The sequence below is a fragment of the Thalassophryne amazonica genome, chromosome 22, assembly GCF_902500255.1.
Source record: "Thalassophryne amazonica chromosome 22, fThaAma1.1, whole genome shotgun sequence".
Lineage (NCBI taxonomy): Eukaryota > Metazoa > Chordata > Actinopteri > Batrachoidiformes > Batrachoididae > Thalassophryne > Thalassophryne amazonica.
In genome coordinates this window covers 21,618,872-21,637,894 of record NC_047124.1, presented here as the reverse complement: position 1 = coordinate 21,637,894, position 19,023 = coordinate 21,618,872, and the positions used below count along the sequence as shown (strand labels likewise).

The 19,023-nt window shown below is 40.7% G+C and overlaps 1 protein-coding gene across 6 annotated transcripts in view; it reads left to right on the top strand.

Moving 5' to 3' along the window:
- The window catches only part of dock4b (dedicator of cytokinesis 4b), a 198,848-nt gene that overhangs the window by 147,122 nt on the left and 32,703 nt on the right, over positions 1-19,023 (top strand). For 4 of the 6 annotated variants that reach the window (XM_034163848.1, XM_034163847.1, XM_034163844.1 and 1 more), the window contains exons 32-43: positions 110-195; positions 2,556-2,582; positions 2,957-3,052; positions 4,843-4,903; positions 5,300-5,393; positions 5,500-5,648; positions 8,405-8,491; positions 10,103-10,207; positions 10,441-10,582; positions 11,787-11,953; positions 16,216-16,302; positions 18,233-18,409. In XM_034163848.1, the coding sequence (XP_034019739.1) occupies positions 110-195; positions 2,556-2,582; positions 2,957-3,052; positions 4,843-4,903; positions 5,300-5,393; positions 5,500-5,648; positions 8,405-8,491; positions 10,103-10,207; positions 10,441-10,582; positions 11,787-11,953; positions 16,216-16,302; positions 18,233-18,409 (1,278 nt within the window). The remainder of the gene's footprint in view (positions 1-109; positions 196-2,555; positions 2,583-2,956; positions 3,053-4,842; positions 4,904-5,299; positions 5,394-5,499; positions 5,649-8,404; positions 8,492-10,102; positions 10,208-10,440; positions 10,583-11,786; positions 11,954-16,215; positions 16,303-18,232; positions 18,410-19,023) is intronic. The other 2 variants (XM_034163849.1, XM_034163846.1) reach the window with 1 other exon arrangement.

Here is a 19,023-nt window from a genome sequence, read left to right as displayed (position 1 = left end):
TCTCAACTTAAGGAGGCGTAAAATCAATAAAAACAAGTCCAAAAATCTGCTCTTGTGGCAGCTTTGGAAACATTTACTTGTTTTAATCATTTTTTGTTGTTGTTCACAGGTGGAGGCCAAGCTGATCGATAAGCTGGACAGCCTGATGTCTGACGGCAAAGGAGACGAGACCTACCGAGAACTCTTCAACAGCATGTGAGTCCGAGAGAAAAGAAAGAAGAAAGACAGCAGGAGAAATGGCTCATAGCTGTATGTAATTTTATTTAAAAACAGCAAAAAGAAGACACGTACTGTGTCAGAAATCTGGCCTCTCGAGACCTCAGTCAGCTAAACGGCATCCGAGCTAAATTTTCTGGAACAGAGGCCATTTCAGAGTGTGGTATAAATTAATGAAGCGGAGAAGGATGCCAGGCGCTTCCACTGTCGGAGGAAATAGTTATAAATTTAAGCTAATTACCTAAACAACGCCGCCAACACTAGAGGTTTATGGGATGAGTGGTGCGTGGGCTGCGGCGCGCAGGTTGTTTTCTCAGTAAGTGACTGTTTGATCTTCAAAAGGGGGTGTCTGATTATTCAGCTTTTGAACAGCTTCACTTAATAACCCTGAAACCCGCCGCAGACGTGCAGAGAAATCCTGTGTCTGGTTTTCCCAAAAGGATTATTTTTTGTGTGTGTGTGAATATTAAGAATAATTTAGTTTGGTATGTGATACTGAGATTAGATAAAGGTAAGTAAGTGGTTTTGGTCACCTTCAGCGTCTCATGCTCCTGTTCTGCGGCCGCTTGTCCTGCATGTCAAGTGCATGTCCTCACCCCAGTGTGTGCATGCGTGTTTGTGTGTGTGTGTATATCCCTTCTTTTTATGTTGTCTTCTGTTTGTTCATGTTTTTATACCCCTCTCCACATCAGGTTATGTTTGGAATCAGGGTTTTAATTTCTACTTTATGAATAAAAACACCGACATATAAGACTTTGATTCATGTCCACACTGGGCGTGTCCTGTACTGTAGCACCACATGTGCGATGCTAAACCGCAATCAGGGTTTCATCAGATTTCAGCTGATGGATGTTTTCATTCCATATCTCAAGTAGACATCATATGTTCCTCACTAAATGGTGAATCCGTTTTCAGGAAACAACGTGTAGAGACTGACTCGCATATTGGTTTGCTGACATGACCCTTTCACAAATATATCAGGATCCACATTATTTTTACTGACTAAGCAATGCAGAGAAATTTTTTTCACTGTTGGAAATTGATTCATTACACAGTTTGTCCAGCAAATGCTTTCTAGCATGGTTGGGACCCCATCACCCCTTGGTTGCATTAGCAACAAGTGACAGAGCAACAAATTGGCATTCATATTCAGTCAGAGTTGGCGTTTTACAGCGACGAGAGACAAGTGGGCGCTGTGCCACCTGCTAAGCCTGGTCAGAATAAATGGACTGCATTTATATAGTGCTTTTTGGTTTTAGTTATATTTATAGTTATTTATAATAAAACTTAAAATTAAAATTTAAACTGTAAAACATCAAGACTGAAATGCATTTCTTTCTCATTCGGGTTTGATAATGATGTGTTTGGAATCGTTGCCATTTTTTCTGAATGTACAGTATAAGCAGATATATCAGTAACATAATTGTTTTACTGCATAATATCGTTATCAGCCCCACAAAAATCAGTATCGTGATGCTCTTGGGAGAGCAAGTCTCACAATTGGGGACAGATCTACAACCTCAGCATGTAAATAAAACTAAAATATCAATAGCATTGAACTGTTTTTCAAAAACCCTTGATGAAACGGTTTAAACGGAGTCTCATAAATGGCTGGAGCCAAGATGATTCTTAAATATTATAAAATATATATATTTTTTGCAGTGTTTGGGCCTCAGTGGAGTTTTGCACTCTGAGTGCCCTTCAAGTTTGTCTTTGTCTTTCATAGTTGTTCTCTTTGCCGCCATCATGTCAAACATAGCTGTAACATCACTTTAATGTGTACTGTAATTCTGAATTTAAAGGGGTCATATTATGCAAAATCATTTTTATCTGCTGTAATACTTATATTTTTTAGGGTTTTGTGGTAAGCATCCTAAAAGTCACAAAATGACACATGATCATGTAGAAACTATTGTGTTGTGAGCAGACTTAATCCTGATACAGCTTGTTTTAGATGTCTGTGACACAAGTCACAGAGGTCCATTTGCAGATTTTACTGGCCATTTTTGACTACAAGCTTTAAAAACTACTTTTAAGACATCTGTTAATCAAATATTACATTAGTTTTCAGAAAAGGTGACAATTTGACCCTTTTAAATGTTATTAAATTGTTAATACCTTAATCTGCCGATGATTCTTTTGTAGCTTGAATGCAGTTAACCTAATTTGTTGTCATGTTTAAGTTTAATTTGATTTCAACCCCTTTTTTGTTTTGTTATGACTTTACTTAATTTCATATCTCTCCTCTTGACTTCACTAACCCTTAATCTTTCCTGCGTGAGTGTATGCTGTTATTAATCATATTAATTTATTCCGCCTATGCTTCCCGTCTGGAGTAGAATTCCTCTGTTTGGTCCGTACCCTAGGTAAGACGTTCTCCTGTTTGTTCTCTCGGTGTCGTCTGTGTGAGGGGGACTGAACATCATTTGGAGATGTGTTCAAATTCAAATCCATTTATCTGCCAAAACTTTAAAATCGAATGCTGTGAGTTTTTGTAGCTGCTTTGATTATAAATTTATCATCTTTCCTGTGTGGCTTTGTAACTTTCTGACCCCACCAGCGGGGCAATAAGCATAGGTGACACTGATGTGACTGAGATTGATTCCCCACTTTTGTTTTTAGTAATTCATTTCCTCTCCTTTCCTGTTCACCTTTCCTTTCCCATTTGCTCACTGCTGTCTCTGTCTTTGTTGGTCTTTAAATCTCTCCATCTTGTTCTATCTCTTGGTTTGTCCTCCAGCCTCCTGAAGAAGATTGAGCGAGAGACCTGGAGGGAGAGCGGAATCTCTCTGATCGCGACTGTCACTCGCCTAATGGAGAGATTGCTGGACTATAGGTGAGAGTGTGCACCCACACACACACGCACGCGTATACATGTTGGCTGAAAGGTTTGTAGACTTTCTGTGGAGGTCTTCTGAGTGTTCTGCTACTCTTTGTGGAGATGCTTTCACCCCCGATGGGCATGAAAGTCCTCAGCAGCAGATGTTGCACGGTTGTCGTCCTGATATTGCTTCCCAGCCAAATATTGTTGTTGTTGTTGTTGGTTTTTTTTTGGAACAGATTGAGCCCAAATCAGTCGAGTAAGGTGGTGGTGGTGGTGGGGGGGTCATTAATCATTTGGAAGCCATAGTAGCCATGGCAACCACAGATTTGCAAGTTAGGATGTTAGCCTGAGAAAATACCAATTCCTTCATCAGGTGTCCTGGGTATTTTTCAGAGACTGTACATAAACTGTGGTTTTGAAGCTCAAAAAGTGCAGCTCTGGATGTTGCCATGTTGGCAGTTTTTACTCCACCAAAGTTTTGGCCAACCCAGAAATGGGTATAGAGGTGGAGCTAACAGGTTAACCTTAATTCGAGTGTTTTATTGAAGCATACTTTTGGGGAATGGCCGGTGGTTTTCGTGACCAGGGGCTTGGGTGTGGGTATTAAACAATGGCTTATTTCTCGGAAAGTAACAGTGGAGCTAATGTTAAAAAGCTACTAATACCTGTTAATAGTACTAATGGTGCTGACATACGAATTACGTAACACAAAAAAATCTTCTCTTCGGAAATACGAGACTATAGTAGAGCCTTCTTGGATGATCCATTAGTATTATTAACCACAGAATAAGCCATATTGTTACAGAAACGACAGGCAGGATCAGTCAATACCAGCTAGCAGTATCTGCTAGCTGTTGGCTCTGGACCCGGCTGACAGTGCACACGGTCTGTCATGCAGCGCAAACACTCCTGATTATTCAGAACTTTATGGATTAAAAATGTTAAACTGATGAGTTGTTTCAAAAAAAGTTAGACATTTTAACATGAGCTTCTATGGGAAGTAATTCAAGCAGCCATTCAAGGAGCTGCAAGACTTCACACTTCTGGCTACTGGGTTGGGGATTGCCATTTGGTTGTGATAGCACCATCTAGGTGGCATAGTACTTTGTTTATGGTTTGGCCCACAGTAAGTTAGTCCACCAACACAATTCCATTTCCACCCCGGAAAACCTGAAACCATCCGCTATGGGTTGAGGATGTGTGTTTTCACGCCACGGGTTTCCTCTTTGTCTCTGGGTGGAAAAATTCAATGAAATGAGCTGCATCTGCTTCAACATGCTACACGTTGTCCTTTGAGATGAGCCTGGATCACTTTGATCTCTGAGACAGAAGACGTGGCACCCCAGAGGAGAAGCCTGTGACATGCTAAGTTCGGTGTACAGAAATGTTCTCACACGTGATTCAAACAGCACTGGCTCTCCAGTCGATATCCATCACCATATGCAGTGATGGATGAATTCACGACGCACGTGAATGGATAAACGAGATTCCCTCTACGATACACCAAAACCCAGTCCATGCTTCCCCAGTCCACCAGACCTTGGTTCATTTTCAAGTCTGTCTTTGCTCTTCTTAAGTTTAATCAGATCAAGGAGAGATGGAGCATGTTCAGGTTAGATGTTCCCTTCAGACCAAAATTGGCAACCACTGATCTATGAAACACCAAATGCAGTCACACCTCATACGTTTTGTTGATGAGCCTTTACTGTTTGACTTTTTGTCATCTTGTGAAGGCTTCAGTCCGCTTTGTTCACGATTCATCACTGTTAGTCAGGTTTTAAAAGATGTCTGTCGTTTCACAGGGATTGTATGAAGCTGGGAGAGGTGGATGGCAAAAAGATTGGATGCACTGTCAGTTTACTTGTGAGTAACAGCTCCCCCTGCAGTCCATGTTTTACATTTCTTACATCTGAGATATTACTCCCATTGGAAACTTAAACATCTATGTTTGTTTTATTTTTTTATATGCATATTATTGCTGTTGCTAGTTCGTCCTGCACATGTTCCTCATGCAACAGCAGACATCTGCAGGAGCACCTGGCCGTGTAGACTGATGGATCACAAGTCGCTGCTAATCAGCCGCTGAAAAACAGTGTTGCGGCTCAACCGTCGCACAGTCTGTCACTGTTAGATTTGTCCTGATTTGCATCACCCACTCTATGTGGTTTTTCCCAAATTTGTCGCTCCTCTGTTTGCCTTTTCTCCTTCTGTTGCTGTCGTTCTCTCCATCATCACCCAAACTCCCGCTGCATCTTTCAGAACTTCTACAAAACGGAGTTGAACAAGGAAGAGATGTACATCCGCTATATTCACAAACTGTACGACCTGCATTTAAAAGCACAAAATTACACAGGTAGGCATCAAGACCTTCTTCCTCTGGACTTCTACCATCTTATTTTATAGTCCTGGTGGTGGTGATGGTGGTTCCATGTGGCTTACAGCGTTTGTGTGTGTTGCAGAGGCGTCGTACACCCTGCTCCTCTACGATGAGTTGCTGGAGTGGTCAGACAGGCCACTGAGAGAGTTCCTCAACTACCCGATGCAAAGCGAGTGGCAAAGAAAAGAATTTCTGCACATCACCATCATCCAGAACTTTGACAGGGGGAAGGTTAGTGCAGACACGCCCCCCTCCAACATGTGCACACTTGCTTTGCTTTGTTGATGTAACTGTTAAGTAGAAATAAAAATGTATTATTGCAGCATACCTTTGAAGTACCTGTGACAAATTGGTATAGATCGCTGATGTCTCAGTTTGCAGCCTTGAGAGAAACAAATGAGGGAATTTGTCGCTGTTGTTCGTTGGATTGGCTTTTGTGAGACTTTCTGTCACAGTGTAGGTATCACCTGCACTGCAGCTAATGTGCTGTATGTCAACAGTGACTCAAAAACTGCCACTAAAGAATGAAAGATTTCTGCAGCACTCTGGATTCCCATGATGGTTGCCCCCCTGTAGTACAGTAATGCACACACAGTTAACATAAACGCTAAAATAACATCATTTATCTGATACTACCTGCATCCTGGGGTATCTTTGTCAGCAGAATTCACTGCACTAGACTCAGTTTGGTGGTCAGGATTTAGCTCTAGTAACCCCTTTTTGGGAAGTATATGATCAGAATTTGGGTCCGCATGTCGTGACGTCACATGTTGGAAGTATTACAATATGTAAGGATTTGAATCTAGTGACCACATTTCTAGAGGTATTCGATCTGGTTTGGGCCTAAGCGTTCAAATTCTTGAACCATTGATCAGATTGTGGGTCTAGTGACCCCAGTTCTTGAAGTATTTCACAGGATTTGAATCTAGTGACTACATCTCTAGAAGTATTTGATCAGGATTTGAGTCTGATCATTCAAATTTTTGAACCATTTGATCAGATTATGAGTCTAGTGACCCTAGTCCCATGTAATTCACAGTATTTGAATCTCGTGGCAATGTTTCTAAAAGTCTTTGGTCACCCTTAGGGTCTAGTCATTCAAATTCTTGAAGGCTTTGTTCAGTATTGGGTGTAATGTTCCCAATTTTGATAGTGTTGTGGTCATGATTTGGTGCTACTGACCCCAATTCCTGAGGTATTTGGAGATAATTTAGGTCTACTCACCCCACATCCTGAAGTATTGTTTAGTATTTGAGTCTAGTCTTACTTTTTGTGAAATATGTGATTAGAATTTGAGTCTACCTGTAGTGAATTCACTTCTCAAAGTATTTGGTCAAGATTTCTTTCCAGTCACCCTCATTCAAGAAGTATTTCATCAGGATTTGGGCCTCATCACCACCATTAAAGAAGTATTTCATCAGGATTTGGGCCTCATCTCCACCATTCAAGAAGTGTTTCATTAGGATTTGGACCTCATCTCCACCATTCAAGAAGTATTTCGTTAGGATTTGGGCCTCATCTCCACCATTCAAGAAGTATTTCATTAGGATTTGGGCCTCATCACCACCATTCAGGAAGTATTTCATCAGGATTAGGCCTCATCACCATAATTCAAGAAGTTTTTCTTTAAGATTTGGGCCTCGTCACCACCATTCAAGAAGTATTTAATTAGGATTTGGGCCTTGTCACCACCATTCAAGAAGTATTTCATCAAGATTTGGGCCTCGTCACCACCATTCAAAAAGTATTTCATTAGGATTTGGGCCTCATCACCACCATTCTAGAAGTATTTCATCAGGATTTGGGCCTGATCACCACCATTCAAGAAGTATTTCATTAGGATTTGGGCCTCAGCACCACCATTCAAGAAGTATTTCATTAGGATTTGGGCCTCAGCACCACCATTCAAGAAGAATTTAATCAGAATTTGGCTCTAGTGTCTAGTATTTCTCCATTTCTTGAAAGTATTTGAAAAGAATTAGAGTGTAATTCTCACTCAAATTCTTGAAGTATTTTATCGTGAAATGACTCTAGTGGCCTCTCCTTTGGGAAATATTTGGTCAAGATCTGGGTCCAGTACTCCTGTCATCCCCATCCTGAAGAAAAGTTGTGTACTATACCGTACATGTCATTTATAGAAACACCTGAGAACCACTGCACACACGAGGAATGTCTTCTTAACACGTTTAAGCATCCACAGTAAAGCCATATTATTAATGGATCATTTAGATTAAGAACACATAAGCTGTTAATGTGCAGATTTTAAAATAATGGGTAGCAATAGTTTCATGAAGCTTTGCCACTCAGCGAAGCTGAAATATGGCAGCAGGTGGAAGACATGAGAACTGTATTAATTCACTTCTTTGACAGTATTGTTATGGTTCCAAACAGAGGTTTAACAGAACAAAAAAAATTAATTTGTGTCAGCTCTGTGAACAATCAGTACGCCCTTGATTTAATCAGTTAAATCACCAGCAGCTGTAATTACATCAGGATTCAGATCATACCACGATATCCGGAATGTAAAAAAATAAACAGACCTATGAGTTTAGTCAAAAAAATAAAGCAAAATCTGGATTTCATTCAAGGGGCTGCTTCAATCTGAAGAAAAGGTGTCAGATGCAGCTTTCACACTTTGCTTTCATTCTGATGTCTCGCGTAAAAATGACATAATGCAGAACTTGAGGAATCCAGAATCATTAAAACAGCTCCGCTCTTTGCTCGTTGTCCAGTTTTCCTTCACGCTCACACGCCGTGCCATCTGCTAGTACTGCCGCAAAGGGATACAAAGCCGCGGGAAGGGAAAGCCTTTCCTTTAATTAGACCTGCAGCATTAACTTTGTTGACCCACCAGCGCCATCCAGTGGAGGCACTGCAGGGCAGCACGGTTTGCATATATATATATATATATATATATATATATATATATATATATATTTTATTTATTTATTGTGTGTGTGTGTGTGTGTGTGTGCTCATATCTTCAGTGTTGGGAGAACGGCATCATCTTGTGCAGAGAACTGGCTGACCAATACGAGTCGTACTACGACTACAGGAACTTGAGTAAAATGAGGGTGAGCTTCAACTAGTAAATTATGTATTTCTGTGAATAATCGACTTTAATCTCGCCAAAATTCCCCCAAATAAAAATACTTAAGATGTATATTTTTTAGTAACTGCTTTCAGTTAGATTAATGAAGTATCTAAAATTTCTTTAGTCAGAGTATTTATGACAAATCAGATGATAAATAAAATATGTTGCATTTTCTCAAGTATGTCTTTTGTTTGTTTGTTTGTTTTTTTTTGCTGGTTTGGGAGGCTCTGTGAAGCTCATCTACAGAAAAATTATGCATTTGTTATTCATAATAATATAATAATAATTGTAGTAACTCTTTATCTAAGACTTTCACAGGAATGAAAGCACGAAACAAAATAAACTCCAATAATAAAAGAATAAATAGCAGTAATAAGAACGACACTCCAACAATGCTCAAAATCCTAAAGTAATGAGGTGATAATACAGAAAAAGGTGTGATTTATACTCCGGTGCAATGATCACAGCCAACACATTTGGCTGTGATCTGTTGAATTATTCAGTCTATTCGTAAAAATATTGCGAAACATGTTCCAGGGTCCTTCTAAATTGCATGCGTTTAATCCAGTTGCAGTTCGTTTTTATATTATAGGTTGCATAATTGGCTTGGCGTGAGCTTAGCATTAGCATCTTGGCGTTGCAGCTAACGTTAGCATGAGCTGAGTAACACCTGAGTAGCACCTTTAAGCAGTGATTCACAATGGATTTTACAGTTTGTGTGTTTGGAAAAGCTGCTCCCATCATGTAACGCAATGCTGCTGGGCTAGCATTAGCATAAACGCTTGCTAGCATTACATTGCATGATGCGAATGGGCTAACTTTAACATGAAAACTCACTATCCTCACAAATGTTATGAATGGAAGTCACATAACACGAATGTAACGGGATTATGTTACAGTGAAAACACACTATCATCACATAATGCAATGCCACTAGGCTAGCATTTAGTGTAAATGCTAGCTAGCATCACATTGCATGGTGTGAATGGGCTAACTTTAACATGAAAACTCACTAGCCTCACAAATGTTATGAGAGTCACATAACACGAATGTAATGGGATAATGTTACAGTGAAAACACACTATCATCACGTAACACAATGCCACTAGGCTAGCACTAGTGTAAATGCTAGCTAGCATCACATTGTATGGTGCGAATGGGGTAACTTTAATATGAAAACTCACTAGCCTCACAAATGTTACGAATGGGAGTCACATAACACGAATGTAGCAGGATTATGTTACAGTGAAGACACGCTAGCATCACATAACGCGATGCTAATGCCTTCATTGTGAGCAATACAATTCATATTGTGCTTAAAACATACTTAACATTTTAGTTTTGCTGCGAAAAATCTCACTGCACATCTTCGGGTAATTTTACATGTTGCCTGAACAATATGACAATCTAACGATGTGTTGTTTTGGGGAATTTTTGCCCGACCTTTTACAGGGCCTCAGCGAATTCTTGTTATTATGATTATTATTATGATTATTATTATTATTATTATTATTATTGTTATTAATTATGTATGTTGTGCACCTTATTTTTGAATGAAATGAAGATAACTGTTGCTTTTTGTCTTTTCTAGATGATGGAAGCCTCTCTCTATGACAAGATCATGGACCAGCAAAGACTAGAGCCCGAATTCTTCCGAGTCGGTTTTTATGGAAAGAAGTTTCCCTTTTTCTTACGGGTAAACAAATCTCCACATTCCTCATTTCTCTGCAAGATGATCACACACAGCTGTGCTCTCCACACCTTCAGTTCGATCGAGCTTTTCTTATGTAAGAGCGCTCCGCTGTGACGCGAGGTTCAGCTACTCGTGTCTCTGTGGTGATGTAACGGACAGCCGGGCCTGCAGTTGCACCTGCTCGCCACCAGATGTCAATGTTACCTTGCCATGTCTTTTCACCCTCCCTGTTGCAGAATAAGGAGTTTGTGTGCCGCGGCCACGACTACGAGAGGCTGGAAGCTTTCCAGCAGCGGATGCTCAACGAGTTTCCCCACGCCATCGCCATGCAGCACGTCAACCAGCCCGACCAGACCATATACCAGGCAGACGCGCAGTGTATCCTTCACCAAAAAGGACTCGTGACACGGCGTTAGCAGTCAGGTTTTCGATACCTGAACAGCAAATTAAATGGAATTTTACACTAATTCATTAAAAACAGCAAAAACTCAGTTATGCAGAGACTCTTGAGTGCTGAAGACTTTCTCACGGTGCTGTGTGTTCACATTTTACTCCTGGAAACAAATTAATTTGCACACCATTACCCAGCATGCCCCCAGGCCAGAGCTGGACTTGACCCAGTTGCATTTGTTATATTTGTCAATCAGCTCGGTTTACACTTGTGTTCCGCAGCATTTAGATTACACACTGAAGTGACCTCAATCTGGGGGTTTTGTTTGTTTGTTTATTTGTTTTGGCTTGGACAGTTGATGTTTTTATTTATGTGACCTTAATCTGATTGATTTTGATTTTCTTCAGTGTGGAGGAATCAGTTGTGTTTAGAATACACCTAGAAATTGCCCAAATCTTTTTGTTTGTTTGTTTTTGGGAAGGTTGGGGGGGGGGGGGCAACATCTCTATTATAATTTGTTCACTAGTTTGTGATGTGATTACAGGGAAATGCCAAACAATCATTAGTTACATGAGTACAAAAGTTCAAAATGGATGAATTTGTGTTTTGGTTTTTTGTGTTTTGGATCACTTTCAACAAGATTTACTTCTTTACTCAGGACCTATAATGACTAAGAAATTAAATTTTCCTCATTACATGTGGTTCAGGCCTCACTGAAGGTATAGTTCTTTTCCAAATTCTATGTTCTATGATTGTATGTTCTGTAATCTTTTGATTGTATCATCTTCACTCACAATGTTAAAGAATGTTGGGGGGGGGGGGCAACGGGAGGAAACATAATTCCGCTTAAGCAGATCCATTCCAACAGTTGATGATTTCTTCCTCGGCCCTCCCACCAAATTTCAAGAAATTCGGTTCAGTAGTTTTTGGGTAAATCTGCTAACAGTCAAACAGACACAGCACGGACAACATAACCTCCATGGTGGAGGTAATGAGATGGAAGCTGCTGGAGGAAGTGAACTTCACGCTGTAAACTTGAAGCCCAGCCTGTGCCTGTCCTATTCCCCCCCCGCTCTCTTTGCATGTGCGTGTGGGGCTTCTTTATTTCATTTCAGGTCAGTGAAGAATCCTTTTTATTCCGCTTTCCCCTTGTTGCCCTCTCGCGCTTTCCTTTACTTCCGATCCTCCCAGACCTGCAGATCTATGCGGTGACCCCCATTCCGGAGAGTCAGGATGTGCTACAAAGAGACGGTGTGCCTGACAACATCAAAAGTTTCTACAAGTTCAATCACATCTGGAGGTTCAGATATGACCGGCCCTTCCACAAGGGAACCAAAGACAAGGAGAACGAGTTCAAGGTACCCGCGGTGGGAGAGGAATTTTACTTGAAATTCAGCTATTAAAGTGTAATCAGCCATGGACATGAAAGAACAGCAGACACACACACACACACATACACACAACGTCTTGATGTTTTCCATCATTTGCTCTATGAATTTGTCAGTCATTTGAATGTAAAATTCAAATGGTGGTTGAGGTGGAAAGGCAGAAACACTGTTTTCTTGCAGTTTCTGCCCGATTTTGATGCAAAACACATTGACAAAAAAAAAAAAACAAACAAACAAAAAACAGGTTCTTTTTCATGATGTCGCGCAGCAAGAGGTTTGGCTTTCATTTGATATAATAATAATTATGTTTGTAAAGCACCTTTCATGAAATTGTACTTTATAATAGTATACTCAATCCTGGCATTAAAAGTGGAAGATTTAAAAACACCCCATAATAAACAAACAAAAAAGGCCCATAAAACATGGATAAAAATGACATATTTTAAAAATATGATAATCGTCACCTGGACACACTGTGATTTCATGAATTACAAAAGTCATCGACAGAATAGAATAAGATCATTGCATTTTTACATGAAGTAATGGAATAAAGAGTTTCTTTTATGGTATCACAAGGACTGTATGAGATTTCGTAGGCTGTGATTGCTTTGTGTCTGCTGCCAGTGTAGTTGGTTTACAACAAATGCTTTCTTTGATTAAAACCTTCAATATCATCAAAAATAATGCAATGCTAAAATACCCTAGGCTGTATAAGCATTAGCTTCTTTATAATTTGCAGTTGTCTAATTAATTATTAAAACCACATTGTATTTCATAGAATTTGTACGTGTTCATTAAAGCTCTCAATCGATCAACCATAAAGAACATTTACGTTTTAAGGGCATCTGCAGGAGGGTGTGCGTGTTTGTGCACATGAGTTTTTGACAAGGGTGGAAGTTAGCGGAAGTTAGCATGCACGTTGACATCCGCAAAATGTTTTCCAGAGGTGTTACCAGGTTTTCAGTTTTAGAAGCGTTTATTTCTCGCTAGCTTTTACATAGTATATGACAAAGAGGATATATTTAGCCAAAAACGAAGCAAAGTTAGCAGCTAGCGACGTCAGGAAGTGATGTCACTATGCTAACACCCGCGAGATCATACATAAAAATAGGAATAGAATGTGACTTTTTAAACTCTTACAATACCTCTTAAAATACATCAAGGTTAGCCTTTGAACTTGTCCAAGGTCTTTGTCCCAAGAATGTTCCCTGTGAATTTGAAGACTATGGCAGTAATAGGACTGGACTTATGCTGAGCACAGACAGACGAAAAGCCTTTGCAATACCCGATGGTCATATTTGATGGCTTTGGGTAAAAATGGAAGTGAGATTTAATTAAACATCCTCAAAAAAAAAAAAAAAAAGGCTCTATGTTCTCACTTTCAGTGCTTTGTTTTGTTTATGTATGTTATGTACATCCTAATCATCTTAGCAACTTTCTGTCGAGCTAACACCGCCTACAGCCGACACAATCTGTATCTGTATGCTGGCATACAGCAAAAGTATTGTGCATGCCCAACATTTTTCAACAAACCCGCTGTACTACAACGTATACCAGCGTGCTTCAATGTGCTCTTAACTTACACAAAACTTACCCATAATTTAATAGACATACGCCAACGTATTCAGCATATTTTTAATATGTCAGCATGCGCAGGCTAAATCATCAAGGAGTGACAGGGCCATTAGTTTGGACCTCTTCTTATTTTGACACTTTGAATCAAAGCTTCAAAGAGACCTTCGAAGAGTGCTTCGCACTCAAAAACCACCGGTTAGCAGCATCGTTGAAAGCACAGCTGTCTGCCTACACAGTGGATTACCCAACGTTAGCTTGATGTCTCACATTCTCAATCAATAGGCAGGTATCATAGCTAAGTTAGCCTGTAGTGTCTATTCAAAGCTGCGAAGCGTGCTTTGAAGATGCAAGTGCTTTGAAGATTTGCTGCAAATTATGTGATGTCGTGTGATGTTCACAAAAGTTTACAGACAAAATGAGACAAAAATAGCTGGTACACAGATGTACAATAATTTTTCTGGGCATTACAGCCAGAGAGAGAGACAGCGGTGGCCATGAGAGTGCAATCATACACACACACACACACACACACACACACAGAATCCTTCTCTGCCTTGTTTGTTGACTGTGGGCTTGTGTGGGTAGATTGAAGCTGCACTCAGGTATTAGTATGTGGGTAGTGCACATTTTATTCATTATGACTCCCGTATCTATCATGATAATCACAAACTTCATCTTTCTACACGTGATTCACTGGCTCACATGCACAAGTCCAACAGCCACACCACGCAGACAGCGATATTAGAGTCATAAATATTAACACATGCATACACACTAATTTCATCTCCACCCCATCAACGCTGTTCAGCCAAATTTAATCATGATAACATATTTCCAGAGTTGGATGTGTGCGGTTGTCAGGTGGGAGAAATGTGTGTGATCAGCTTCTGCATGGCGTCGAGGTTTTGCAGCGTGCAGGGCACAGCAATCGCACACCGACCAGAACATTTCAAAAGGCGACACAGGCTCCTCTCTTTTCTTCCTGCAGAAAAAAGAGTGAAAGAGTGCACCTGCAGGAAAATACATTGAAAGAAGGTTAGGCTGTTGTTTGCCTCAGAATTTTCCTTTCAGTGCTGTGTTCTGAAAGTGTAATACATATTTTTCAAGCGATGTTGAGGTTGGGTTTCTTGGCCCTAAAAAGCATCAAATCAATGAAGAGCTGTTGGGTGGTGCAGTGAGTTGGAAGACCCTTCTTCAGCCTGGATCAATACCCTGTGTCAGCACTCTTATGCCTTGCTGGAGTGTCCTTGAGCAAAACACTGGGTTTTAAAAGAAGTTTAAAGCAGGTCCGGCCCTATTTTATGTACAGTGGGGTAATATATGTACTGTTTCCAATTGGCTACCCGAACACCTTCTTTGTCTTCGTATCTCCACTAACACCAATTAATTGTGTTCCACACTTGCATACATTTTGCATTTACACAGCGTTTTTTGCTCATTTGTATGAAAGCGTTTCATATTAAGGCTTTTCCCATTTTTGTGTGCTGCAGACGCCGTTGAAAAGCTACATGACATCGAATTAAATATGCTTCCTGCCTTATAATGCAGTGCAGAATTGTTGATTTTAGCTAGAGAAACTGTGATTCTGAGAATAGAATTCCTGTATTACAGTTGTGTCATTCTCACCGCAGGATGACAGTCAGAGGGACCAAGTGCAGAGAAACATACATATGAATGAAGTGAATAATGCAGTATATTCCTCATTATATGACCAGATAACAGTGCAGGTGCAGACCAGGTAGCTCAGTGGTAAAAGAGTTGGGCTGCAGCCCTAAAGGCTGAGGTTCATTTCCCGGTCATGCTGTGTCCTTGGACAAGACACCTTATCTGCATTGTCCCCATCCACTCGGCTGTAAATTCGGTACCAGCCTTGACTATCAAAGTGTGTGTGTGTGTGTGTGTGTGTGTGTGTGTGTGTGTATATATATATATATATATATATATATATATATATATATACACACACAAATGTGTGTGTATGTTTGTATGAGCCGACCAATACTGATATATTGGCCGACCATTAATATTAGCCCATATCTACTTTTCACAAACCTGTTGGTATCTGCCTTATTTTTGCAGATATTTTACCAAAAAAACAATGCAGAACAATACTTTGGCTGTTGGAAATGGTATCATTACATAGTTTGGTCAGCAGTGGGTACTGTGGCTGCTTCACATGGCTGGGACCTCCATCACTCGTTGCTCACATTAGCTACAAGAGACAGAGGCAAAGCGACCAGCTGCCATTCATTTTTGGTCACAGTGGGTGTTTTACAGCGACAACAGACAAGTCTACTGCCAGTTAGGCGAGGCCAAAATAGGCGAAAAGTGTATTTTATGTAAATGCTGAGTGACAGGACATGGCGACTGTTAAGCTGCGTGAAGACAGCGCAGCGTATGTTGATTCATTGTTGGTTATAAAGTTCATGTTTTAATTGTAAAACATCAAACCTTCACAACATTTGCCAAAAGTCATTTGGAATTGAGGCTACAGTAATGTTTAAATTAACTTTGCCTAATTTAAATTTTCATGTATTTTATTTTTTTTATACCTGGCTACACAAGACATGGGATACGACCTCTGATTTCAGTTTGTTCAGCAGATATGACACACATGAGTTTCTCAGTGTGTATTGTGCTGTCGTTTGCTCACACAGAGCCTGTGGGTGGAGAGGACGACGCTGACTTTGGTCCAGAGTCTTCCAGGAATCTCCCGCTGGTTCGAGGTGGAGAAACGAGAACTGGTGAGTGAGACCTCCTGATTAAGTCATCACAGACACACACTGTAGGTCGTGTTTTAGCGCTTGGTCTGTCAGTAGCAGCTATTGATCCAAGTCATTACATCAAACAGCAACAGCAATCTCAGTCATGAGTTTTCACTGATTGGACACATTTAATTTTCTCCACTGGGTGGGTCTGACGTCGTGCTATAAGCCAAATTACTCGTGCTTTGATCCTGCCACGTCCACGTTAGATTTGTGTTTTAACCCGGAATCATCAACAAGTACTGCGCCATGTTCTAATCTACATACATCATTTCATTCTTGGATCTGCTCCTTCAAATCTCCGTAGGTCTGGGAGGATTTTTTTTTCTTCTTCTTTCCTTTTCTTCTTAAATGGCGTAATGTTCACTGTATGCAAAACAGAATGGCCTCGGTGAGGCTGAGCACACATTGTTTCATGCACGGCCGCTGAGCTGACTGTGAAATTGTAGATTGGGATCCCAAATATTTTTTCTGTGATGGTGATGCAGTGCAATAGCATGTAAAATACAGAACTGGCATGATTAACAAGAGGATTAAGCTTTGTGTGAGATGAAGCAGAAAAAGAGAAATGCTCCATTTTTTTTATGCATACATTAATATTTTGGGAGAAAATACCAACATTGTGGTGGGAACCTTGATAATGTTCCATCTTAAATCAATCACACTGTATTGACTTTATTTCTAGGACATCTGTTTGTACAAATCATGAAGCAAATATGCAGCAAATCTAATGAAAATCTTATAAATCCAAAATAATTCATGATAAAGCAGGCTGAGTGCCTAAATAATACAGATTTCTGCATTTAAAATTGGTCATCATATTCATCAATTCATTATTCTTTAATTATTAACCTCATAACTGCCACCATGTGGGGCGGATTTTCATCAAACTTGGTAGGAAGGTTACGTTGGTTTATATCTCCAGAAGATTAACACGAGACAGATGGGTCAGAGGTAAAGGCCAAGCAAAACGTAGCCTAAAATACACATTTACCAATGTGGTTACAGATTTGGTCGAAATCTCATATGGATAAGTAAAATATTTTTGGTTGATTGATTTAACAGAGTTCATGATCAAGTCAAAATGTGATGTCAAATACAGATACAAAGAACGCACAACTTAAGCGTGAGCTATGTGCCTTTATGGAATTGTCAGTAAATAGGTTCTTATTTGTCTAAAATTACCTTCTCTTTAATAATTTAAAAGAATTTAAAAGACTTTCAGGTTCGCACAGTACAGCCACTATGTGTGTGACATTTCACTTTTGAGTGAGATAACTTCAGTTGCGCTTGCTTGATTGTCACCAAATGTGGTTTACGCATTGTTCACAGTGACCCCAAGAAACCTATTGATTTTGGGTTCAAAAGGTCAAAGGTCAAGGTCACTGAAGTGTGCTTTGTAGAAATGTTCTGAGCACCATAACTTGTTGTGTAACAGCCCCATTAGACATGGTGACCCCAAGAAACATATTGTTTTTGGAGTCAAGAGGTCAAAGAGATCAAAGGTCAGAATCTCCTGGACTATGATTTGTGAAAGCCTTCTGCAGAAAGGCGTCACTTGTCATTGATAAGTTTATCAAAATTCACCCAGGGCGCCGTGGGTTAGTGCAGATGATTCTTCAGACTTCAGCCCCTTTCCTGTTGCGTCTGCGCCTCAGATCTGTAAATGTCACTGCTCTGGTTCAAAATGTAGAGCATAGCCCAGAATGATTGCTACCACTGCTAATGCATCTTTACATAATTGTGGTCTTGTGTTATTGTGCACCACGCAATAAAGTTCACTGCACACCCAGTGCAAAACGATTACAGCGCACCACAGGCACAGTGACGGAGCAGACACGGCCTTTCTGAGCAGTTGGAATGTTGGATGTTGGAGATCAGGCTTAAATCTCTCCGTGTTGTTGCTCAGGTGGAGGTAAGCCCGCTGGAGAATGCCACCGAGGTGATCGAGAACAAGAACCTCCAGTTACGGATGTTGATCACCCAGTGTCAGAGCCGGCAGATGCAGAACATCAACCCCCTCACCATGTGCCTCAACGGGGTCATCGACGCCGCCGTTAACGGCGGGCTGGCCCGCTACCAAGAGGTAAGGACTGATCGATGGGGGAATGAGGTTTGCTGGTTTCACAGACTTGAGCAGAGGGGAAGCCTAGGGTTGTCTAATGATGCATGAAGGTGGGCTTGAGTGCAGAGATGGACGGGCAGAAACCGTGACATGATGAAGGGCGGGGTGAAGGTTTGACAGGAGGGGACGGGAGCGGAAAAACGAGATGAATGGACGATGCGTGAACGGATTTAGGTCGATGGATGGATAGATGGGTATGGGGAGAAAGATGGGTCAGGTCACAAAAACGGCAGCTTAGCAGTGCGGCAGGAAGGAGGCGAGAGAGACGGATAGCTGATAACGCCACCGATTTTTATACTCCGAGGCATTAACAGAGACGTATCGTCGGAGGAAACAAAGCCGAGCCGGCTGGCAGACATTTTCACACAGCGCTTCTCTCCAAAGGCTCCTCAACAGGAGACGATTGCAGGATGTCATTTTATTAAGCCGCAGCACGCTTTCATAACAAGAAAGAGAACTAAAAATATGAATACTTTTTTTTTAACTCTCAGCAATCGCTCTGATGTCGCATAGCAACCACAATCACTCTTTTCCACCGGGAGTGTGTGGGGTTGACTGTTCATGCTTTTTGCATG